General features: G+C 58.4%; 1 protein-coding gene across 4 annotated transcripts; it reads left to right on the forward strand.

Moving 5' to 3' along the window:
• Positions 1-1,350: 1,350 nt before the first annotated feature.
• patz1 (POZ/BTB and AT hook containing zinc finger 1) lies at positions 1,351-25,222 on the forward strand. 4 transcript variants are annotated; one of them, XM_088935765.1, is made up of 6 exons: positions 1,351-2,780; positions 3,566-3,629; positions 9,110-9,281; positions 15,301-15,453; positions 18,564-18,770; positions 19,472-25,222. In XM_088935765.1, the coding sequence occupies exons 1-6, from the start codon at positions 1,576-1,578 to the stop codon at positions 19,933-19,935; spliced, it is 2,265 nt and encodes a 754-aa protein (XP_088791891.1). In that variant the 5' UTR covers positions 1,351-1,575; the 3' UTR covers positions 19,936-25,222. The 4 variants fall into 4 exon arrangements, with proteins under 4 accessions (XP_088791891.1, XP_088791892.1, XP_088791893.1 ...); XM_088935766.1 differs by having other exon boundaries at positions 18,564-18,747; positions 19,449-25,222; XM_088935767.1 differs by lacking the exon at positions 15,301-15,453.
• Positions 25,223-25,961: the final 739 nt, after the last annotated feature.

Raw genomic sequence — 25,961 nt, forward strand, 5'->3', positions numbered from 1 at the left:
ACGTGTGATGTTTGGAAGGTGCCGTGGGAATGTTTGGATTTACCTGTAATTTAAAGACACATTCTGCTCTTCTGCTGCTGTGCTGTTTCCTCTGGTCTGCAACGTTAGTGAATGTTTTCTTGCCCCCAGGGGTATATAAGGCACCCGTCCCGAGAGGTATACAAGCACACCAGTGCAGGTAAATTCCTGGGGGCAGGGGGCTCTCTTTTGCCCCAGAGAGCAGGGGGCTCATGTACACCCCCAGGGGGCAGGGGGCTCGCTTTTGCCCCAGGGGGCAGGAGGCTCTTGGTCACCCCAGAGGGGTCAGATGGCTCTTGTACACCCCAGAGGGGAAGGGGGCTCTTGCTTGTTTACCCCAGGGGCAGGGGATGCTCGTACACCCCCAGGGGCAGGGGGCTGTTGTGCGGTGTGCAGGGCTCACACACACACACACAAGTGCGAAAGAGTTAATGAGCACAGAGGCGTCCCTGCCCTGCTGTAACTCGAGAACCCCGGCTGACAGCTAAACGGTAAAAAAGCCAGAATGTACACTTACGAGTTGCCCCCCCCCCCACACTCACACACCCACCTACCCACACCCCACAATGCACCGCTCCCCCCCCCCCCCAGCGCCCACACCTCCCACACCTGCGGATCCCACGTCCGCCTGTGTCGGTGCTGCCCCGTGGGCGGCTGTGGGACCTGTCCCCCCCCCCAGACTCTCCCTGACACGGAGGGAAAGCGGGGGGGTCGGATTTATAATATCTGGATGAGTGGAGTCCGAAACGCGCGCAGCCTGGTTGGGCTGGAGCGGGGTCTTTAAAAAAAACAGCCCTTCTGGTCCCGTAAATCCAGTTTATATTCTCTGCGTCGGCGGTGCATGTGGCTGAGAGCGTTAAACCCTAGAAACGGCTTTTATTCGCCAACTATTTCACACACCCGTATCTGTTATCATTATCATTATTATTATTGTTATTATTATTATTATTACTAGCGGGTCACTCGGAAGAGCCGAGTCCCAGCGAGCTCGCAATCTCGGCGGCGCTCCGAGCTGTGTGTCGGGCGGGGGGGGTGGGAGGGGGCATCCGCGCTGGAAAAACAGGCCTGGGAATCGCGCGGGGGGGGGAGACGGAGGCCGGGATGGAGGGGAGAGACGAGCCCGGAGCCGGCGGCCGTGTCCAGGCGCTGGTTACCGGAGAGTCCGACCCGCGCCGCCTCGCCCCGCTCTCTCAACCCCCCCCCCCCCGGCTGGTGCGCGGAAAACACAGCGCTTTCCGAGTGCCCCCCCCCTCCCCTACCCCCCTCCCGGCTGGTCCGCCCCCCCCGAAACAAAGGTCAAAGTTCACAGGAAGCTGGGGGGCTGCCATTTTTTCCTCCCTGCAAACATTTTTTTTTAGATGCAAAAGAGACGCGAGCAAGGCTAAGGTGTCGGGGGGTGCGTGTGCGTGTGTTTTTTAAAAAAGAAATTCGCCGGATTTTTCCGCGAGTTGGGTCGGGTTTTTTTTTTTCTCCTCTCTTTCTTTTAAATTTCCCACTTCTGCTCCTGCGTTTCCCCCCTCGAAGCGCCGAGATACGTCGCTCTTGAATGAAGGCAACATGGACAGGATAGCGGAGCAGCCGTGGAGCTCGTCGTACACGTATCAGGTGAGCAAGCACAGCGCCGAGATGCTCCACAACCTCAACGTGCAGCGCCGCACCGGAGGCCGCTTCTGCGACGTGCTGCTGCGGGTCGGCGAGGAGAGCTTCCCCGCACACAAAGCGGTGCTGGCGGCGTGCAGCGAGTACTTCGAGTCGGTGTTCAGCTGTCAGGCGGAAGGGGACGGGGAGACGAAGGAGTTGGAGATGCACACGATCAGCCCCAAAGTTTTCAAAGACATCCTGGACTTCGCCTACACGTCCAAGATCGTGGTGCGGCTGGAGTGCTTCCCCGAGCTCATGACGGCCGCCAAGTTCCTGCTCATGCGCTCGGTGATCGAGATCTGCCAGGAGGTCATCAAGCAGTCCAACGTGCAGATCCTGGTGCCGCCGGCCCGCGGCGACCTGGCGCTCTTCCGGGCCGGCGGCCCCGAGCTGGGCTACCCCCTGGACATGTCCAACGGCGCGGGGCTGGTGGCCAACGGCTCAGTGTTCGGGGGTGGCGGGCCGGCGCACGAGGTGGACGGGGGCGGCCGGGCCGGCGGCGCCGCCGGCCAGCAGGTCATGCCCAGCCTGCAGACGGTGGACCGGCTGCCCGTGGGCGGCCCCGAGCTGGCCGGGAACCCCTTCCAGGGCGGGGGCGGCACCCCGCCCGGGGTCGGGGGCAAGAGGGGCCGGGGGCGCCCCAAGAAGGTGCCGGCGATGGACCCCCTGCTCTTCGGCGGCGCCAGCGTGCCCAAGGACCTGGGCATCTTCCCCTGCGGGCTGTGCGGGAAGATCTTCACGGACGCGGCGCGGCTCCGGCAGCACGAGGCGCAGCACGGGGGCGCCGCGGCGGGGGGGGGCGCCCCGGGCCTGGTGGCCCCGCCCCCGGCCGGCCTGCTGGAGAACGGGCTGGGGCTGCACGGCGGCGGCCCGGCGGACTCGGCCCGCAAGCGGGAGCGGACCCGGCGCCACGTGGGCTGTGACGTCTGCGGCAAGGTGTTCCGGGACGTGTACCACCTGAACCGGCACAAGCTGTCCCACTCCGGGGAGAAGCCCTACGCCTGCCCCGTGTGCGGCCTGCGCTTCAAGCGCAAGGACCGCATGTCCTACCACGTGCGCTCGCACGACGGCTCCGTCGGCAAGCCCTACGTCTGCCAGAGCTGCGGCAAGGGCTTCTCCAGGTGAGTCCGGGGGCTGCCCCGCAGGGGGGCGCGTCGGGCTCCTGCCCCGCAGGGGGGCGCTGGGCGGGACTCCTCCGGGCTGGGGACAGGGGTCCAGCCCGGTGTACCCGCGCGGGCTCTTGGTTTGGGCGGTCAGTGACGCCAGGGGAGTTCCTGGGAGCCGGGAGGAAGGTCCTGCCCTTCTCTCCCGGTCCACTGGGCCCAGCCCGGTCTCGGGGTCTCGGGGGGGTTGTGCTGCTCTGTCGAGCGGGTCCGGGTCCGGATTTGGGCTCGTGTCGGGATGGCTGCTGGCTGTGCCGAGGCCGGTGAAAGGGGGGTGCCCCGGAGTGGGGCTCCCGCCTTCGCTCCGTGTGGGTGATGCCAAGCGGCGCGGTCCTCTCAAGAGCGAGGCCCGGAGTTCCCTCCCCGACCTCCCCTGCACAGTTAATCCCAACAATTATTTTCCTGGAGTTCTTATGCTCGGGGGGGGGGGGTCCGATCCGCTGGGAACCAGGGCTGCCGTTGCCCCGGTTCCAGACCGGGGACCCCCCGACTCTCGTTCATTTCGGAAGTGTTGTTGCTTTGCCCTTCCTGGAGCGTCTCTGCCCGGCTGTGTCCCAGGCCCATTCGGGGAATGGGGATCCCTGGTCCCGGTCCGGTTTGGGGAAGGGGGATGGATCCCGGGTGTCAGGTCTGGTTTCGGGAGGGGAGGTCCCGGTCCGGTTCGGGGAAGCGCGGCAGAGCTGTCGAGCGGACGAGGGGAGACGCCTGTAACCCTGTGCTCCTGTGTCCGACTCTCTGTTTAGGCCGGACCACCTGAACGGGCACATCAAGCAGGTGCACACATCTGAGAGGCCGCACAAGTGCCAGGTGAGCGCGGACACACCCTGCCAGCTGCGCCCGTCTCCTCGCGGGCCACCGAGCCGTTTCCCCCTCCCGCTGTCTGAGGGGCGTCTGCAGCAGCTCCTCGTTAGAAATGGGAAACTTCTTGAAAGTTTGCTTCTGCAGGACTTCCGTTAATAGTAATATAATAATAAACTATATTCTCTATTTACTTTATTTTCTTTAGCAGCTTTAGACGTAACTTCTCAAAGTGCGTTACCATAAGAGGAAAAGAGGTAGTGGGATTATTCCAATGAAAAAGAACACTACTTTCACTAGTTTCAGTGGTTAATGTGTTATACTGTTACACTACTGTTACTTATCGCTCATAGAGAGTCAGGAAGTAGCAGTTCCAGGTATATAGCTCCTTTCCCAGAGAGCTGTGTGGACAGACACAGACAGACACAGGGTTCCCCAGCTATGTGGACAGACACAGACAGACACAGAGTTCCCCAGCTGTGTGGACAGACACAGAGTTCCCCAGCTGTGTGGACAGACACAGACAGACACAGGGTTCCCCAGCTGTGTGGACAGACACAGACAGACACAAGGTTCCCCAGCTGTGCGGACAGAAACAGACAGACACAGGGCCCCCCAGCTGTGCAGACAGACACAGACAGATGGACAGAAAGACAAAGGGTTCCCCAGCTGTGTGGACAGACGGACAGACAGACACAGGGTTCCCCAGCTGTGTGGACAGACACAGACAGACACAGGGTTCCCCAGCTGTGTGGACAGACACAGACAGACACAAGGTTCCCCAGCTGTGTGGACAGAAACAGACAGACACAGGGCCCCCCAGCTGTGCAGACAGACAGACAGACACAGGGCCCCCCAGCTGTGCAGACAGACAGACAGACAGACAGACACAGGGCCCCCCAGCTGTGCAGACAGACAGACACAGGGCCCCCCAGCTGTGCAGACAGACACAGACAGATGGACAGACAGACACAGGGTTCCCCAGCTGTGTGGACAGACGGACAGACAGACACAGGGTTCCCCAGCTGTGTGGACAGACAGACAGACAGACAGACAGACACAGGGTCCCCACAGCTGTGCAGACAGACAGTCACAAACTGAGGGGACCCCACAAATGTGCAGATGGACAAAGACTGGGTCTCCCACAGCTTTGGGGGTGGATCTGGTTCGGCTGGGGCAGTTTCAACATGGTACAGGTGTCACTGGCCCGTGCCTGGGGTAGTTCCCCAGGCAGTGCTTATTGCCCTAGACTGGAGCGTGCACGTCAGGCACAGGCCCTGCGCTGAGGTGTGCGGCTCTCTGTGCTGTACTCTGAGCACAAGAGCTCTCCGGTCAAGCTGCAGCAGAGCCTGGGCTCAGCACAAGGTTACAGGGAGAGCGTGTCTGCAGGCTGGCTTTGACAGAAACTCGAGCTGGCTGTCGGTGACTTGTCCTGTGGAGCTCGCGGAGAGCCGGAGGGCCCGTGTCTGTGTGTGCTGGGGGGGGCTGTGAGCCCAGAGCCGCTGTAATTCTGCAGGGACACAAAATGGTTTCCAAGGCTGAGTGGATTGCAGGAGGAAAAGGGGGGGTGGAGGGGTGGGGGGGAGGGACGCTGTTGTTGTTGTCGTGGGGGGGAGAGACGGCAGGGAGAGGCCAGAGTCGGAGCCGGAGGGAGGGTGTAACTGTGTGTGTGTGGCAGTGGGGGGGGTGGGGGCTGGACAGTTTCTGCATGTTGCTAGGAGAGGGGAGGGGGAGCAGGGGAGGGAGGCAGTGTGCAGAGGCCAGAGCTGGGGGGTGGAGTATCTGTGTGTAGGTGCTTTTACAGCGGGGGGGGGGGGGGGGGGGTGGTTCAGGGTTGTGTGTCTGGAACCATTTCAGTGCAGTTGCAGTGCAGTGTGGGTGTGTCCCGCTGGCTGTCCATTAAGACACGCTGACATCACCCCGGCTGGCGGGGGGGGCCGGGGGGGGTGGGCTGCAGTGCTCGCCGGTTCCAGGCACACGTGCGCGCTCACACGCTCTGCACGGCCATACCTGGCCGCGCAGGTGGCGTCCGACACAACCGGAGAGACAGCACAGCAGCACTGTGGGTCATGCAGGGCCTGACGCAGATGCTGCCGCATCACTGCCTACCAGCTGCTCATTGGGGGGAGCTATGATTGTAAAACCTGTATCTTCTGCAGCACAGAGAAGGAGGATTGGAGTCTGTTGAACTGTCCGTAGATTTCTGTTATAACTTTTATCTCTATAGTAGGGGGAGGAGAGACAGTGTGAGGTGTTTGCTTTTAAAGGCGCTATATAAAAAACCTATGATCCCGTATACCTGCCTGGCGTGGATGTAACAAAAGCCCGGGCTGGACTTTCGGCCCTGTGGACCAGTTCTCTGTGCTGTTGTACTGGAACACCTCGATCCTGCCAGCTGATCCTCCCCAGGAGTTCTCCTCTGCCGGAAGCTGTAATTAATTAATTGGTGCAGCTGAAGATCAGCGAGGTGGCCCACAGCCTTCTGCTCTTGTGGAGGGAATGAAGGCCTGCGTTCTGGCGCTGAGGCGCAGTGGGGGGGTGCAGGAGAGACTCCGGCTCTGGGAGGAAGGGGTTATATGTGATGACATGGAGAGTGAGGGAGGAGGAGGCAGGGGTGAGTGGGACAGAAGGGGGGGGGTAGGGCGGAGCAGATAAAAGGGCCGCATGTGATAGTTACCATGGTGACCGCTCTGTTTAGAGCAGGGCAGCTTGTACCACTGAGAGCCCTTAAAGGCACAGTGCACCTCCTGCCCTACAGAGGGAGAAAAGGCAAATAGCACTCCCAAGAATCCTTGTGCCCTCAGCTCTCCATTTACTGTCTCTTTACAGCTGGTGTGCAGAACATGCAGTATAAGTCTCAGGACACAATGCAATGTGAATAGCTCAGGTGTGCGGTATAAGACCACGTACACAGAGCAGTGTGAATAGCTCAGGTGTGCGGTATAAGACCAGGTACACATAGCAGTGTGAAAAGCTCATGTATGGAGTATAAGACCAGGTACACAGAGCAGTGTGAATAGCTCAGGTGTGTGGTATAAGACCAGTTACACAGAGCAGTATGAATAGCTCAGGTGTGGAGTATAAGACCAGGTACAAGGAGCAATGTGACTAGCTCAGGTGTGCGATATAAGACCAGGTACACAGAGCACTGTGAATAGCTCAGGTGTGCAGTATAAGACCAGGTACACAGAGCAGTGTGAATAGCTCAGGTGTGCGGTATAAGGCCATGTACACAGAACAGTGTGAATAGCTCAGGTGTGGTGTATAAGACCAGGTACACAGAACAGTGTGAATAGCTCAGGTGTGTGGTATGAGACCAGGTACACAGAGCAGTGTGTATAGCTCAGGTGTGTGGTATAAGACCAGGTACACAGAGCACTGTGAATTGCTCAGGTGTGCGGTATAAGACCAGGTACACGGAGCAATGTGAATAGCTCAGGTGTGCGGTATAAGACCAGGTACACAGAGCAGTGTGAATAGCTCACGTGTGGAGTATAAGACCAGGTACACAGAGCAGTGTGAATAGCTCAGGTGTGTGGTATAAGACCAGGTACACAGAACAGTGTGAATAGCTCTGGTGTGTGGTATAAGACCAGGTACACAGTGCAGTGTGAATAGCTCAGGTGTGCGGTATAAGACCAGGTACACAGAGCAGTGTGAATAGCTCAGGTGTGCGGTATAAGACCAGGTACACAGAGCAGTGTGAATAGCTCAGGTGTGGTGTATAAGACCAGGTACACAGAACAGTGTGAATAGCTCAGGTGTGGTTTATAAGACCAGGTAGACAGGGCAGTGTGAATAGCTCAGGTGTGCAGTATAAGACCAGGTACACAGAGCAGTGTGAATAGCTCAGGTGTGTGGTATAAGATCAGGTACACAGAGCAGTGTGAATAGCTCAGGTGTGCAGTATAAGACCAGGTACACAGAACAGTGTGTATAGCTCAGGTGTGTGGTATAAGACCAGGTACACAGAGCACTGTGAATTACTCAGGTGTGCGGTATAAGACCAGGTACACGGAGCAATGTGAATAGCTCAGGTGTGCAGTATAAGACCAGGTACACAGAACAGTGTGTATAGCTCAGGTGTGGTGTTTAAGACCAGGTACACAGAGCACTGTGAATTGCTCAGGTGTGGAATATAAGACCAGGTACAAGGAGCAATGTGACTAGCTCAGGTGTGCGGTATAAGACCAGGTACACAGAGCACTATGAATTGCTCAGGTTTGTGGTATAAGACCAGGTACACAGAGCAGTGTGAATAGCTCAGGTGTGCGGTATAAGGCCAGGTACACAGAGCAGTGTAAATTGCTCAGGTGTGCGATATAAGACCAGGTACACAGAGCAGTGTGAATAGCTCACGTGTGGAGTATAAGACCAGGTACACAGAGCAGTGTGAATAGCTCAGGTGTGTGGTATAAGACCAGGTACACAGTGCAGTGTGAATAGCTCAGGTGTGTGGTATAAGACCAGGTACACAGAGCAGTGTGAATAGCTCAGGTGTGGTGTATAAGACCAGGTACACAGAGCAGTGTGAATAGCTCAGGTGTGGTTTATAAGACCAGGTACACAGGGCAGTGTGAATAGCTCAGGTGTGCAGTATAAGACCAGGTACACAGAGCACTGTGAATAGCTCAGGTGTGCGGTATAAGACCAGGTACACAGAGCACTGTGAATTGCTCAGGTGTGCAGTATAAGACCAGGTACACAGAGCACTGTGAATAGCTCAGGTGTGCGGTATAGGACCAGGTACACAGAGCAGTGTGAATAGCTCTGGTGTGTGGTATAAGACCAGGTACACAGTGCAGTGTGAATAGCTCAGGTGTGCGGTATAAGACCAGGTACACAGAGCAGTGTGAATAGCTCTGGTGTGTGGTATAAGACCAGGTACACAGTGCAGTGTGAATAGCTCAGGTGTGCGGTATAAGACCAGGTACACAGAGCAGTGTGAATAGCTCTGGTGTGTGGTATAAGACCAGGGACACAGAGCACTGTGAATTGCTCAGGTGTGCAGTATAAGACCAGGTACACAGAGCACTGTGAATAGCTCAGGTGTGCGGTATAAGACCAGGTACACAGAGCAGTGTGAATAGCTCAGGTGTGCGGTATAAGACCAGGTACACAGAGCAGTGTGAATAGCTCTGGTGTGTGGTATAAGACCAGGTACACAGTGCAGTGTGAATAGCTCAGGTGTGCGGTATAAGACCAGGTACACAGAGCAGTGTGAATAGCTCTGGTGTGTGGTATAAGACCAGGTACACAGTGCAGTGTGAATAGCTCAGGTGTGCGGTATAAGACCAGGTACACAGAGCAGTGTGAATAGCTCTGGTGTGTGGTATAAGACCAGGTACACAGAGCAGTGTGAATAGCTCAGGTGTGCAGTATAAGACCAGGTACACAGTGCAGTGTGAATAGCTCAGGTGTGCGGTATAAGACCAGGTACACAGTGCAATATAGAACTTGACAAATTATTCTGATTCTCTCTCTCGAAGACCTGCAATGCCTCATTCGCCACTAGGGACCGACTGCGGTCTCACCTGGCCTGTCACGAGGACAAGATCCCCTGCCAGGTGTGTGGCAAGTACCTGCGAGCAGCATACATGACTGACCACCTGAAGAAGCACAGCGAGGGACCACACAACTACTGCAGCATCTGTAATAAAGGTACCACACCCACTGACAACACACACACACACACCTCCCTGTGACACAGGAAACACACCCGCTGACAACACACACACACCTCCCTGTGACACAGGAAACACACCCGCTGACAACACACACACACCTCCCTGTGACACAGGAAGCACACCCGCTGACAACACACACACACCTCCCTGTGACACAGGAAACGCACCCACTCACAACACACACACACACACCTCCCCGTGACACAGGAAACACACCCGCTGACAACACACACACACACACACACCTCCCCGTGACACAGGAAACACACCCGCTGACAACACACACAAGAAACACACCCGCTGACAACACACACACACCTCCCTGTGACACAGGAAACGCACCCACTCACAACACACACACACACCTCCCCGTGACACAGGAAACACACCCGCTGACAACACACACACACCTCCCTGTGACACAGGAAACACACCAGCTGACAACACACACACATCTCCCCGTGACACAGGAAACACACCCGCTGACAACACACACACACACACACCTCCCCGTGACACAGGAAACACACCAGCTGACAACACACACACACACCTCCCCGTGACACAGGAAACACACCAGCTGACAACACACACACACACCTCCCCGTGACACAGGAAACACACCAGCTGACAACACACACACACACACCTCCCCGTGACACAGGAAACACACCAGCTGACAACACACACACACACACCTCCCCGTGACACGGGAAACACACCCACTGACAACACACACACACACCTCCCCGTGACACAGGAAACACACCCGCTGACAACACACACACACCCACACACACACACACCTCCCTGTGAAACAGGAAACACACCCACTGACCACACACACACACCTCCCTGTGACACAGGAAACGCACCCACTGACAACACACACACACACCTCCCCATGACACAGGAAACGCACCCACTGACAACACACACACACCTCCCCACGACACAGGAAACACACCCGCTGACAACACACACACACACACACACATCTCCCCGTGACACAGGAAACACACCTGCTGACAACACACACATATCTCCCCGTGACACAGGAAACACACCCGCTGACAACACACACACATCTACCTGTGACACAGGAAACACAGCCTCTGACAACACACACATCTCCCCGTGACACAGGAAACACACCCGCTGACAACACACACACACCCACACACACACCTACCTGTGAAACAGGAAACACACCCACTGACAACACACACACATCTCCCTGTGAAACAGGAAACACACCCGCTGACCACACACACACATCTCCCTGTGACACAGGAAACACACCCATTGTCAACACACACACATCTCCCTGTGACACAGGAAACACACCCTCTGACAACACACACATCTCCCCGTGACACAGGAAACACACCAGCTGACAACACACACACACCTCCCCGTGACACAGGAAGCACACCCACTGACAACACACACACACCTCCCTGTGACACAGGAAATACACCTGCTGACAACACACACACACCTCCCTGTGAAAAGGAAACACACCAGCTAACAACACACACACACACACCTCCCTGTGACACAGGAAACGCACTCACTGACAACACACACACCTCCCCGTGACACAGGAAACACACCAGCTGACAACACACACACACACACACACACACACACACTCCCTGTGACACAAGAAACACACCCACTGACAACACCCACACACACACATCTCCCTGTGGCACAGGAAACACACCAGCTAACAACACACACCTCCCCGTGACACAGGAAACACACCAGCTGACAACACACACACACACACACACACACACACACACCTCCCCGTGACACAGGAAACACACCCGCTGACAACACACACACACCCACACACACACACACCTCCCCATGACACAGGAAACACACCCGCTGACAACACACACACACACAGATCTCCCCGTGACACAGGAAACACACCCGCTGACAACACACACACATCTCCCCGTGACACAGGAAACACACCCGCTGACAACACACACACACCTCCCCGTGACACAGGAAACACACCAGCTGACAACACACACACACCTCCCTGTGACACAGGAAACACACCAGCTGACAACACACACACACCCACACGCACATCTCCCTGTGAAACAGGAAACACACCCGCTGACCACACACACACATCTCCCTGTGACACAGGAAACACACCCATTGTCAACACACACACATCTCCCTGTGACACAGGAAACACACCCTCTGACAACACACACATCTCCCCGTGACACAGGAAACACACCAGCTGACAACACACACACACCTCCCCATGACACAGGAAACACACCAGCTGACAACACACACACACCTCCCCGTGACACAGGAAACACACCAGCTGACAACACACACACACCTCCCCGTGACACAGGAAACACACCAGCTGACAACACACACACACCTCCCCATGACACAGGAAACACACCAGCTGACAAAACACACACACCTCCCCATGACACAGGAAGCACACCCACTGACAACACACACACACCTCCCTGTGACACAGGAAACACACCTGCTGACAACACACACACACACCTCCCTGTGACACAGGAAACGCACCCACTGACAACACACACACACACCTCCCTGTGACACAGGAAACGCACCCACTGACAACACACACACCTCCCTGTGACACAGGAAACTCACTCACTGACAACACACACACACCTCCCCGTGACACAGGAAACACACCAGCTGACAACACACACACACCTCCCTGTGACACAGGAAACACACCAGCTGACAACACACACACACCTCCCTGTGACACAAGAAACACACCCACTGACAACACACACACACACCTCCCTGTGACACAGGAAACGCACCCACTGACAACACACACACACACCTCCCCATGACACAGGAAACGCACCCACTGACAACACACACACACCTCCCCACGACACAGGAAACACACCCGCTGACAACACACACACACACATCTCCCCACGACACAGGAAACACACCCGCTGACAACACACACACATCTCCCCGTGACACAGGAAACACACCCGCTGACAACACACACACATCTCCCCGTGACACAGGAAACACACCCGCTGACAACACACACATCTCCCCGTGACACAGGAAACACACCCGCTGACAACACACACACACCCACACACACACCTACCTGTGAAACAGGAAACACACCCACTGACAACACACACACATCTCCCTGTGAAACAGGAAACACACCCGCTGACCACACACACACATCTCCCTGTGACACAGGAAACACACCCATTGTCAACACACACACATCTCCCTGTGACACAGGAAACACACCCTCTGACAACACACACATCTCCCCGTGACACAGGAAACACACCAGCTGACAACACACACACACCTCCCCGTGACACAGGAAGCACACCCACTGACAACACACACACACCTCCCTGTGACACAGGAAACACACCTGCTGACAACACACACACACCTCCCTGTGAAAAGGAAACACACCAGCTAACAACACACACACACACACACCTCCCTGTGACACAGGAAACGCACTCACTGACAACACACACACCTCCCCGTGACACAGGAAACACACCAGCTGACAACACACACACACACCTCCCTGTGACACAAGAAACACACCCACTGACAACACCCACACACACACATCTCCCTGTGGCACAGGAAACACACCAGCTAACAACACACACCTCCCCGTGACACAGGAAACACACCAGTTGACAACACACACACACACACACCTCCCCGTGACACAGGAAACACACCCGCTGACAACACACACACACCCACACACACACACATCTCCCTGTGAAACAGGAAACACACCCACTGACAACACACACACATCTCCCTGTGAAACAGGAAACACACCCGCTGACCACACACACAAACCTCCCTGTGACACAGGAAACACACCCGCTGACCACACACACAAACCTCCCTGTGACACAGGAAACGCACCCACTGACAACACACACACACACCTCCCCATGACACAGGAAACGCACCCACTGACAACACACACACACACCTCCCCATGACACAGGAAACGTACCCACTGACAACACACACACACACCTCCCCATGACACAGGAAACGCACCCACTGACAACACACACACACACCTCCCCATGACACAGGAAACGCACCCATTGACAACACACACACACACCTCCCCATGACACAGGAAACGCACCCACTGACAACACACACACACACCTCCCCATGACACAGGAAACGCACCCACTGACAACACACACACACACCTCCCCATGACACAGGAAACGCACCCACTGACAACACACACACACACCTCCCCATGACACAGGAAACGTACCCACTGACAACACACACACACACCTCCCCATGACACAGGAAACGCACCCACTGACAACACACACACACCTCCCCATGACACAGGAAACACACCCGCTGACAACACACACACACACAGATCTCCCCGTGACACAGGAAACACACCCGCTGACAACACACACACATCTCCCCGTGACACAGGAAACACACCCGCTGACAACACACACACACCTCCCCGTGACACAGGAAACACACCAGCTGACAACACACACACACCTCCCTGTGACACAGGAAACACACCAGCTGACAACACACACACACCCACACACACACCTCCCTGTGAAACAGGAAACACACCCACTGACAACACACACACATCTCCCTGTGAAACAGGAAACACACCCGCTGACCACACACACACATCTCCCTGTGACACAGGAAACACACCCATTGTCAACACACACACATCTCCCTGTGACACAGGAAACACACCCTCTGACAACACATACATCTCCCCGTGACACAGGAAACACACCAGCTGACAACACACACACACCTCCCCATGACACAGGAAACACACCAGCTGACAACACACACACACCTCCCCGTGACACAGGAAGCACACCCACTGACAACACACACACCTCCCTGTGACACAGGAAACACACCCGCTGACAACACACACAGACACCTCCCTGTGACACAGGAAACGCACCCACTGACAACACACACACACACCTCCCTGTGACACAGGAAACGCACTCACTGACAACACACACACACCTCCCCGTGACACAGGAAACACACCAGCTGACAACACACACACACCTCCCTGTGACACAAGAAACACACCCACTGACAACACACACACACCCAAACACACACATCTCCCTGTGACACAGGAAACACACCAGCTGACAACACACACACACCTCCCCGTGACACAGGAAACATATACACACACACACACACACACACACACACACACACACGTTTTCTGGAATGCTTTCTGTTCCTCGTTTGAGTCGCAGCTCAGGTCTGGTGCGGGAGATGAGGACAGGGGGAACTGTCTCTTCAGAGTAACCCCACACTGCCCAGCTCTTGGCCGTCCCGAGCTGGGAACGGAGCTGTGAGGTGGGAGTTGTGCTGTGGTGGTGTCTCAGGAGAGCTGGGCGCTGGACGGAGGGAGACTGAACTTGGAATCTGGGGGTTCAGTCCTCGGTTCCGCGAGAGATAGAGGTCTGAGGTCTGCGTGTCCTGCTTTCTCCTGAGCCCAGTGTCTCTGCGACTGGCTCTCGGTTTGTAGCGGAGCCCGATGGGAGTCTCCAAGCTGGACTGTCTCAGCTTTGGACTCTGGGGCGGGCCGGGGGCCGGGGGCCAGGGGCCACAGTGCTGGACGCACTGCTGACGGGGGGCTGGCTCAGGCGGAGCAGGCTGTGTGCTGTCTGTGTTTTCCAGGGGGCGTAGAGGGGGCTGCTGTGGCGCGGACACCCCTCTTGCGTCCCGACTCTCTCCCTGTCCTCTCCCCTGCCTCTGCTCCTGCACCCCCTGTGCGCCAGACTCTCCTCTCCCTGCGTCTCCCGGCTGTCCTGCCGCTCCGGCCTCCGGGAGGCGGACGGTGTGAAATCTCGCTCTCCCGCTGTCTCCTGCTCTAGGTTTCTCCACCGCCTCCTACCTTAAGGTGCACGTAAAAACGCACCACGGGCCCGCGCTGGCGGCCGCCGGCCCGCAGCCCTTCCCCGAGCCCCGCGAGGAGCCGCCCGGCGGGGGCGCGGCCCTCCCCGCGGGACGCCCGTGCGCAGTCGAAGGCAAGCAGCCGCGCGGCGTCGCTGTGTCTCGTGTGCATCCGCTTGTAGAGAGAGCGTTGCATCAGCCCGGCTCGAACCCGCAGCCGCGCCCTGCGCCGCAGCCGGATCCGCTCCGGGCTTTACTGGGGAGAGGCCGGGTTTGCCGCGGGAGTGATCCGTGAAGGAATGATCGATCAGGGTCCAGCTGAGGCAGAGGAAGGTGCAGGCAGGATGGAGCGGGTTGGATCGCCAGGGTGACGCCCCTGGGGGATCCGCTTTTCCGACGCGTTTATCCCGCCTGCACCGGAGCCCGGCGCCTCGCAGTAAAGCCGGAAGCGGAGCAGACTGCCGGAGCCCAACGGCCCGCGTGGGGAAGCCAGTCCTCCGCTCCTCCGGCCGCCGAGCTGGGGGGCTGGAACGTGGGGGGGGATTCTGGGATTCTGGGATTCTGGGATTCAGTGCTGTTCCAGCACGAGAAGGCGTGTGGCTGCTTGCAAGAGCTTTTGCAACCAGGAGCCTCTCTTCTCTCCGCTGCTGTTGTCTGTCCCCCCCCTCCTCTCCCATCTGCCCGGTGCTCCATGTGCATGCCCGCCGCACCTCATCGCCCTGCTTCTAGTGGGGAGGGGGGGCGCCCCTCTGTCACTGCCCGCATGGCGCTGCCCTCTCCGCACGCTGCTTCTCCCATGTCCTGCTCTGGGAGCGACGGGGCCGCTGGCGTCGCTCTGTGCAGCATGTCCATCCGCAGGGAGGGGAAGCTGTTCCCTGTGTGTCCCTGTGTGTGTCCCTGTGTGTGTCCCTGTGTGTGTCCCTGTGTGTGTCCCTGTGTGTGTCCGTGTGTCGGATTTAATGGATCTTTTTCAAAATATTATTGCCATTGAGACCAGCAGCCTCTTGAGTATCTCCAGGGGGGGGGGCAGTGTGGGGGTTCCTCGTTGGGAGATCGTGGGAGCAAAGGGAGGAGGGGGGTGAGGGGGTGGGGGCCTGATGGTGCAGGAGGAGGCCCAGAACCTCAAGATCAAGGAAGGAGAGGGGGGGAGGGGGGGGCACCGCCTGGATCTGTTCCGTACCCGTTCCGCGAGGTGGGCTTGAGCGCTGGGAGACGGCGGGCGGCGCGCTCGGGCCTCCCACCGAACTGGAGCCTCTTCGTCCTCCTCCTCGAGAGGGCCGCCGGGGGCCCCTGAGCTGCGCGTGCAGCGCGCTGTGGGCAGCGGGGGCGGCCGTCTGAAAGGAGGGCGGGGCTGCAGCCCCGGCCCCTCACCTGTGCAGCATGTCCCGCCCTGTCTGCCTGTACCTGTTCCTGTCGCCTTCCTCACCTCCATCAGCACCCGTAGCATGTGGGGGTCCTCAGCTCCGTATCTGTGCGTGTATATGTGTGTGTGTGCACGTGGACGCGTGCAGGAGTCAGTAGGCGACTTTGTGCGTTCCTTTGCCTACAATCGCAAAAGTGTGACGTGCATCAGCAGAAAGAGCTGAGCTGAGAGTCATGCAGTCGTGGCCGATGCCGACCCCAGGTGGGCAGGTTTGAGCTCAGGGGGGGTAAATAAACACACTGACCTCCTCCTCTCTCTCTCTGCTCGAGCTCCTGGGCGGTCGGAGCTGTCGGTTTGCCTGCTGGCGGGGCTTCTCCTGGGCTGCACGGGGCAGGGAGGGGCGTCTCCAGCAGGGAAGCTAGCCCCTCCTGGCACCATCTGCACGCTGGGGGGTTGCCTTGCCTCGGCCGCGCACTTTGGTTCTGCTGAATTGGAGGCGGCCGAGCCACACGTGTGGGGGGGTCGAGAAGCAGCGGGGTCACTGTGGAACGGGCGCCCCGGCCCGGCTGGGTGGTGGGGACCGGCTCTGGAGACGGACCTCGCTGTGACACGCGGTGCTGCTCGGGGGCAGGGGCGGCACCAGACTGGGAGACGTGACACAGCTGTCGCTGTCCTCGCGGGCCAGTCTCGACCCCGGTGAGCTCGTCTGGGGGCGGCTCCGTGAAGCCTCTGCGTTGTCACAGAGACACGTTGAGCGTCGAGCATGGCCGCAGGTGGTCCCTGTCCCAAGAGACGAACAGAGGAGAGTCCCACCAGGACCAGGCGAGGCTGGGCGCCTCACACCCCAGTCCGCGGTCCGGTCCGGACCGGTGGCTCTGAAAGAGAGATTGTCCTGCCCAGCAGTCCGCTGATTCTGAATGGAAGAACACCACACATAGCAGTCCGGACCGGTGGTTCTGAATGGAAGAACGCCACACACAGCAGTCCGGACCGGTGGTTCTGAATGGAAGAACGCCACACACAGCAGTCCGGACCGGTGGTTCTGAATGGGAGAGCACCACACACAGCAGTCCGGACCGATGGTCCTGATTTAGATGGCACCCTTCATAGCGGCCTGGAATGGTGGTTCTGAAAAGGAGGATGCCACACGCAGAGATCCAGATCGGTTGAACATCACACGCAGCGGTCCAGAACTCAAACGTGGACCAGGGAGAAAGTGGACCAGCCGGCGCCGCGGGAGACGAAGGGCTTGAAGTCGGAGGAGATCCGTCCAGCCCGTGGGTCCGGATCAGGAGGTGCCGCAGCTTCACGACGGGGCGGGACCTGCCCGCAGGCCCGCGCGCAGCCCGAGTGACCCGGGCCAGCTCCCGGCTCTGGGGGCAGGAACCGATCGTCAGGGCGCGTCCCAGCTCGGCGTTTCAGGCGCATTTAGGAAGGTTTTGTGATCCCAAGCGCTGGGCCTCGCATTCGGGGGGGGGGTTGGCCAGTAGGAGGTTGGAGGTTGGGGGTCAAGGGTCAGGGGCTGGGAACCCTGTCAGACAGAAGGGAGATGGAAAACGAAAGAAAAAATAGAGGGAGCAAAAGAAGGCCGGGAACCCCCAGTGGGAAGCATTAACTTTACATCAGTGGCGAGCGGAGCGGAGTGCAGAGTGGTCTGCTGGCTTGGCAAGTAATGAGAAAAAGTTCCATTGCCTCTGTGATGTTGTCGGGTTCACCGCGCGCAGGGGCCAGCCGAGCGGCTCGGGGCTCCCCGGCGCCCCCGAGCGGCGCAGGCCGCGCCGGGCCTGGTGTAAAGTTAATCTTCTGCTGTTGTCGTTCTTATCTCTCCTTCCCGGCCTCCTTCCCCCTGTTTCTTCTTCTCTCCCGTGTCGATGTCTGCAGACCTGTGCGCCAGTCGCCGGCTGCTGGTCGGTCTCCCCGAGGCGGACGGGCGTCTCCGCGGCCTGCCCGCGCCGCCGGCGCTGCCCGCCTGCGCCCCCTCCCTGGGCCTGCAGCCCGAGCTGCTCCTGGCCAAGCCGGGGGCTCCGTACTTCTGGGAGTGCCGGGCGGCCGGCGTGCCCGGGTTCGCCTTGCTGGGGCAGGGCGCAGGTCAGTACGTCCGAGCGGCCGGGGGTGGGGGGGGGCGAGCGCTGGAGGCCGGCGGAGGAGGAGACTGGCTCGGGGGGGGGGGGGGGGCGCGGTCCCAGCTGCGGCTCTCCTGCTCTCCTGCCCGGAGTGGCTCGTTTTCGTTTGGGGACTGGCAGGCCAGAGCCCTGCTCCTCACCCCCCCCCCCCCCCCCGTGCAGCTGTGGGGGTGCGCACGTCTCCCCCCCCCCGCCTCCCCGAAACCTCGCGCTGCCTCCATCGGCTCCCCGGCGGGGACGAGGGTGCAGGAGGCGTGGCGGAGCAGGAGAGACACCCTGATCTCCCGATCCATGCTGCTCCTGCCTGCCTGGCGCGTGGTCTCTCGTTTGTCGCCTCTGATGTCCGCGTGTCCGTCTTGCATCGACTCTCCCCTTCTAACCCCCCCCCCCCCCCCGAGCGTCCCGCTCCTCTGTCTGACGCCTGTGTGTCTTTGCCACCTGATCCGCAGTCCGTCGCCCCGGTGCGCCCGCAGTGGCAGGCCTGAGCCAGCAGAGGGCAGCAGAGGCGCCCTGACGTCAGGAAAGGGGTTCGTGTTGTGGGGGTGCCCGGAGACGGGGCTCTGTCCCCCCTGGGGTGCGAGGGGGCAGTGTTGGGTGGTGTCGGGGACCCCCCTCGGGCCTGCGCTCCTGACCCCCCCCCCCCCCCTCTGTCTGCTCCCTCTCCAGACGGCCAGGAGGAGGCGGCGAAGTGCCCGCACCAGGACTCCCAGGAGAGCTCGGACGCCTCGTTCGGCGAGCTGTCGGACAGCGGGGACCTGAAGCAGCACAAGGCGGAGGAGGAGGGGCTGGGCTTCGGCTGCGGGGGCGGGCCGGCGGCCGGGGGGGGCGCCCCCAAGCTCCGGCCCGACGGCGACAAGAAGCACGCCTGCACGGAGTGCGGCCACGCCTTCCGCTCCAAGTCGTACCTCAGCAAGCACATGCAGAAGGCGCACGTGGGGCCCCAGAAGGGGCTGGTGGGGGCCCCGGGGCCCCTGGGCGACCTGGCCCCCGCCCTGAGCTCCCCCTTCTCCCCGCAGCAGAACATGTCCCTCCTGGAGTCCTTCGGCTTCCAGATCGTGCAGTCGGCCTTCGCGTCCTCGCTGGCGGACCCCGAGGCGGGGCACAGCGGACTGGGCCTGGGGGGCAAGTGATCCCCCTCCCGGGGCTGGGGGAGGGGAGAGAGGGGGCCGGGCAGTCCAGCCCAGTGCAACATGGGGGTCCTGCGCTCCGGCCCGGTCGTTCGGAACCCTCCCCGCCGTGTCCTGCCGCTCCGTGGTGCTGGCGGAGGGGCTCCGGTCGAGCCCCGACAGTGGGGCCTCGGGCCCCAGGTTATGGTGGGATCGGGGAGGCCTGGTGTGAACGAGGCTGGCGGTCCTGCTGCTCTGAAGAGCCCCCTCCCCCGAGCCGCCGCTCTGCCCGGACCACAGTCGGATCTGGGGTCCAGCTCTCTTGCCCTGCAGGGTGCTCACGGCAGGGGTGAGCTGTGCCAGACTGCCGGGATGAGGTCTTTTCTATCCAGGCGGGAGAGACGTGCAGCGCGCACCTCAAACTGCGTTCTCCTTTTGTAACATCAACGCACTCTCGTCGGCTGACATTCTGACGGCGGACTGCTCCGCCCCACGCCCTGTTCGCTGACTGGCTCCGTCTCCCCTGAGTGTCCTCACTGTCTCCGGTTCGAGGGCAGTGATCTTTCGAGCTCATGTCTGTGTTGTCCGTTCTTCTTCCATTTGCGTTTCCCTGAAGAAGCTGAGACACGTCTCAAGCTGGGGTGCAGAGTGCTGATAGGCCCTGGCTAGTACTGAGATGGAAACGGGGGTCTGCACCAGTCAGCCAGTGGTGCTGTCACCTCCTGGTCAAGCTCTGCTCTGCGCTGCTGCTGCAGCTACTGCATGTGTGTCTCCTGTACTGCTGGTGCAGCCGGTCCAGGAGCGTCTGCAGGCGCTCGCCTCTGCCTGAGCACCGTCTTCAGTGACCACAGGGTCCAGTGCAGTGGACAGGACATGGGCTCCATCAGGACGTGTTAGAGCAGTGACCACAGGGTCCAGTACAGTGGATAGGACATGGGCTCCATCAGGACGTGTTAGAGCAGTGACCACAGGGTCAGCAGCACAGTGGACAGGACATGGGCTCCATCAGGACGTGTTAGAGCAGTGACCACAGGGTCAGCAGCACAGTGGACAGGACATGGGCTCCATCAGGACGTGTTAGAGCAGTGACAACAGTGTCCAGCACAGTGGACAGGACATGGGCTCCATCAGGACGTGTTAGAGCAGTGACCACAGGGTCAGCAGCACAGTGGACAGGACATGGGCTCCATCAGAACGTGTTAGAGCAGTGACCACAGGGTCAGCAGCGCAGTGGACAGTACATGGGCTCCATCAGGAGGTGTTAGAGCAGTGACCACAGTGTCCAGCACAGTGGACAGGACATGGGCTCCATCAGGACGTGTTAGAGCAGTGACCACAGGGTCCAGCACAGTGGACAGTACATGGGCTCCATCAGGACGTATTAGAGCAGTGACTACAGGGTCCAGCACAGTGGACAGTACATGGTCTCCATCAGGACGTGTTAGAGCAGTGACCACAGGGTCAGCAGCGCAGTGGACAGTACATGGGCTCCATCAGGAGGTGTTAGAGCAGTGACCACAGTGTCCAGCACAGTGGACAGGACATGGGCTCCATCAGGACGTGTTAGAGCAGTGACCACAGGGTCCAGCACAGTGGACAGTACATGGGCTCCATCAGGACGTGTTAGAGCAGTGACCACAGGGTCAGCAGCACAGTGGACAGGACATGGGCTCCATCAGAACGTGTTAGAGCAGTGACCACAGGGTCAGCAGCACAGTGGACAGGACATGGGCTCCATCAGGACGTGTTAGAGCAGTGACCACAGGGTCAGCAGCGCAGTGGACAGGACATGGGCTCCATCAGGACGTGTTAGAGCAGTGACCACAGGGTCAGCAGCACAGTGGACAGGACATGGGCTCCATCAGGACGTGTTAGAGCAGTGACTACAGGGTCCAGCACAGTGGACAGTACATGGGCTCCATCAGGATGTGTTAGAGCAGTGACCACAGGGTCAGCAGCGCAGTGGACAGTACATGGGCTCCATCAAGACGTGTTAGAGCAGTGACTACAGGGTCCAGCACAGTGGACAGTACATGGTCTCCATCAGGACGTGTTAGAGCAGTGACCACAGTGTCCAGCACAGTGGACAGGACATGGGCTCCATCAGGACGTGTTAGAGCAGTGACCACAGGGTCAGCAGCACAGTGGACAGTACATGGGCTCCATCAGGACGTGTTAGAGCAGTGACCACAGGGTCAGCAGCACAGTGGACAGGACATGGGCTCCATCAGGACATGTTAGAGCAGTGACCACAGGGTCAGCAGCACAGTGGACTGTACATGGGCTCCATCAGGAGGTGTTAGAGCAGTGACCACAGTGTCCAGCACAGTGGACAGGACATAGGCTCCATCAGGACGTGTTAGAGCAGTGACCACAGGGTCCAGCACAGTGGACAGTACATGGGCTCCATCAGGACGTGTTAGAGCAGTGACCACAGGGTCAGCAGCACAGTGGACAGGACATGGGCTCCATCAGGACGTGTTAGAGCAGTGACTACAGGGTCCAGCACAGTGGACAGTACATGGGCTCCATCAGGACATGTTAGAGCAGTGACCACAGGGTCAGCAGCGCAGTGGACAGGACATGGGCTCCATCAGGAGGTGTTAGAGCAGTGACCACAGGGTCCAGCGCAGTGGACAGGACATGGGCTTAGTGCAGGGCCTGACATAGACGGTGCTGATCATATGGGCGTTCTTTGTTCATGCTTTTCCTCTGTGTTGTGAGCAAACCTGCAGAGACCATGTGAGGTTGAAACATGTCAAAACAATATTTGATCTTCTCACCCAAAGCCCTGTGCTTCCAGGCTCTGTGTCTGCCAAAGAGCAGCAGTGTACTTGTGATGCCTAATTAACAGTATCTGAATAAGAGGTTTAAAAGCCAAAACGAACACCTGAAGTACTGCCTTATGATGACGCCATCTGAGAAATTCAACTGTTAGAGCAGGTGAGATATTTTGAACTCCCAGAGCCTGTGCAGTTCGATTCCAGACAAGATCTGTAGCCCCTGGTCTCGGCGTCTGGGCAAGAGTCCTGCAGCTCCCAGTCACATCCGGAGTGGATCGCCCTGCTGTGCACCTGGATTCTGACGACGCTGTAAAACCGGGAGTGGATCCGAGGGCCGGTGCGACTCCCCGCCTGGGCATGTGTCAGTGGCGTTTGAGCACGAGGGTGTTTCCCATGAACCAGCGTAGGTTCTGTAAATAAGACGCATTTACTGGATTTTGTCGCTGGCCCTTTTAAACTCCGTACAGCCTGTAGTTCATATAAGCAGCATCACTGATTAATCTGGTTTTCATCGTTTTTAGGGGTTTTGCCTTCAGGGCGGACTGTGTGCGGGCGCGAGTGCTGAGGTCTTTCTGCAGCCCCCATGGGTGGTGCTGTGTGGGAGGGATCCCCGGATGTCTGTATGTAAAGGACAGGTATAATGTCATTTAATTTTGTGTTTAGACAGGTTAGTCAGTCACTAAGGAAAGGTGTGAGCATTCCTTTTTTTAATTTATAGCGTTTTGCAACTGTTGATATCAAGTTACTTATTTCTTTTGAACTATACAGTATGTATATAGGTATTCTGTACAGAAAACTCTTTATCTTTCTCTCCTGCCATGGGGCTGTATATGGGGCCTCTGTGAGCCCTGGGTTGGTAGGGCTGTGGCCTGGCCGCAGTTCTGTTCTGTCTCGCAGGCCTGGTCCGCGCTGTTCGGATCCGTTCGGTTCCGCCGTGGCCGAGCACACGCACCCTGCGCGCCGGCAGCACGCGGAGGAAAATCATTCCGATTCGGGTCTGTCCCCGGCAGAGGGGATCACGGGGCTCGGCTCTGCTACAGCTGTGGGTCCGGGTCGGGTCGGGCGGGTCCCGTGTGTGAGAGAGAGAGGGGGCGGTCCTTTCCCACTCGGCGATATCCCTGGCCCCTCCAGCCTCGGAGCCGGGGGTTCAGGTCCCGGCAGCCGTGGTATCGAAGTGGGATGCCCCCCTGCTCGGGTCCGGTGAAGAGCCGGGTCGGATGAGGGCCCTTGGTTCACTGAACCCGGAAGTGAAAGGGTGCCAGCCTGGGGCCATCAGGGCTCCTGCCGCGGGCCCGGGGGCAGCTGGGGGTGGAGTCCGCTGCGTCTCCTTCGTCTCCTGCGGGTTCAGACTGCTCGAGTCTGCTAGTGGAGGGAGGGGGGATGTGTCAGGACCCATGGAGAGAGAGGGGGCTACTGGAGAGAGGGGAGGGGCCGGTGGAGAGAGGGGGTGTGTCTGGACCAGTGGAGAGAGGGGGTGTGTCTGGACCAGTGGAGAGAGAGGGGAGGGGGCTACTGGAGAGAGGGGAGGGGCCGGTGGAGAGAGGGGGTGTGTCTGGACCAGTGGAGAGAGGGCGTGTGTCTGGACCAGTGGAGAGAGAGGGGAGGGGCCGGTGGAGAGAGGGCGTGTGTCTGGACCAGTGGAGAGAGAGGAGGGGGCTACTGGAGAGAGGGCGTGTGTCTGGACCAGTGGAGAGAGAGGAGGGGGCTAGCTGAAGTGTGGAGAGCGTTCTGGCGCACTATGGCTCCAGTCGCATCATCCAGGTGGGGCAGCACACTGGTGATAGTGGAGGGGATCCCCATTACCTGTAAAGAGCTTTGAGTGGAGTGTCCAGAAAAGCACTATATAAGTGTAAGTGATTATTATTATTATTATTATTATTATTATTATTATTACTGAAGAGAGGCCGTGTGTCTGGACAAGTGGAGGAGGAGGGTAAAGGTGAGAGGGGAGGGGCCAGTGGAGAGAGGAGGAGGGGCCAGTAGGGAGAGGAGGAGGGTAAAGATGAGAGAGGAGGGGCCAGTGGAGAGAGGAGGAGGGGCCAGTGGAGAGAGGAGGAGGGTAAAGATGAGAGAGGAGGGGCCAGTGGAGAGAGGAGGAGGGGCCAGTAGGGAGAGGAGGAGGGTAAAGGTGAGAGGGGAGGGGCCAGTGGGGAGAGGGGAGGGGCCGGTGGAGACGGAGTGCCTTCCTCTCGCTGGCTGTGCTGAGCACAGTGAGGGAGGAGAATTGGAACAGTCTAGATGAGAGAGGAACGGCCGTGCATCTCTCTCTCACACACGACATGTACATCTAGAAATGCTGAAGATTATTTATCTGACTTCTAGTCAATGGTTATTCCTCTCAACCTTTGCTTTTTACTTCTTTCTGTTAAAGCTCTTGTTTTCTTGCTTTTGATTCTTTTTGGATATATTGGAAATATATGCATAACTTTTTCTATAGGTGGGTTGTCAGTTTTGTACACTGTTTTGAGTCAATGGTCTCTGTAAATTTGATGTACAGAGATGCGTTTAATAAAGAGGTGTTAATCTGGGCTCTGTCTGTGTGGTTCTGGGGACAGGAGATGTGCCAAGACTGGTTGACATCTATTCACGAGCTGAGAAGGCCCTGCTATATGCCATGACCTGCCTGTGGCTCTAGATCTCTTTTAAACGTCTGACATGGGGCGCGGTGGTGGCGCTGTGGCTCAGGATCTGCGCCTGTGGCTGGAAGGTTGCCAGTTCAAATCCCGTGGCCAGCAGAGGAATCCTACTCTGTTGGGCCCCTGAGCAAGGCCCTTCACCCCAACTGCTCCAGGGGTGCTGTATAAATGACTGACCCTGCGCTCTGACCCCCAGCTTCTCTCCCTGTCTGTGTGTCTCATGGAGAGCAAGCTGGGGTCTGCGAAAAGACAAATTCCTAATGCAAGAAATTGTAAAGGGTTAATAAAGTGATGTTATTTATTTATTATTATTTTATTTACATGCCGTCACCACGGTCGCCCTGCAGGTGTTACAGATGTGCCTCACGCTCCTCGCAGTGCTCGTCGACAGGCCCGGGTATCCTGCAGTGCGCGGACTGTCCGCCAGAGGGGGCTGTAGAGACATCACCAGCCCCCCCACACACACACAAGGAACTGCACCAGCAGGGCTCATGATTCGCTTATTCGTTCCTCGTTCCAGTTCTGTCCATTATTGTAATAGACGTAGAGAGATAATTGATAACAAGCACGTCCTTCCTTTTAGAGAAGTGGTTTGTGTACAAACTGCTACAGGAGCATACGTGTGTATTAA

The sequence above is a fragment of the Atractosteus spatula genome, chromosome 17 (genome assembly GCF_055471065.1).
Source record: "Atractosteus spatula isolate fAtrSpa1 chromosome 17, fAtrSpa1.hap1, whole genome shotgun sequence".
NCBI classification, from domain to species: domain Eukaryota; kingdom Metazoa; phylum Chordata; class Actinopteri; order Semionotiformes; family Lepisosteidae; genus Atractosteus; species Atractosteus spatula.

Excerpts from the sequence above, each read along its gene's own strand:
- patz1 (XM_088935765.1), top strand. The coding sequence starts at position 1,576 with ATGGACAGGATAGCGGAGCAGCCGTGGAGCTCGTCGTACACGTATCAG. Across the intron at positions 15,454-18,563 it reads ACGCCCGTGCGCAGTCGAAG|ACCTGTGCGCCAGTCGCCGG; the intron begins GCAAGCAGCCGC and ends CGATGTCTGCAG. Across the intron at positions 18,771-19,471 it reads CTTGCTGGGGCAGGGCGCAG|ACGGCCAGGAGGAGGCGGCG; the intron begins GTCAGTACGTCC and ends CTCCCTCTCCAG.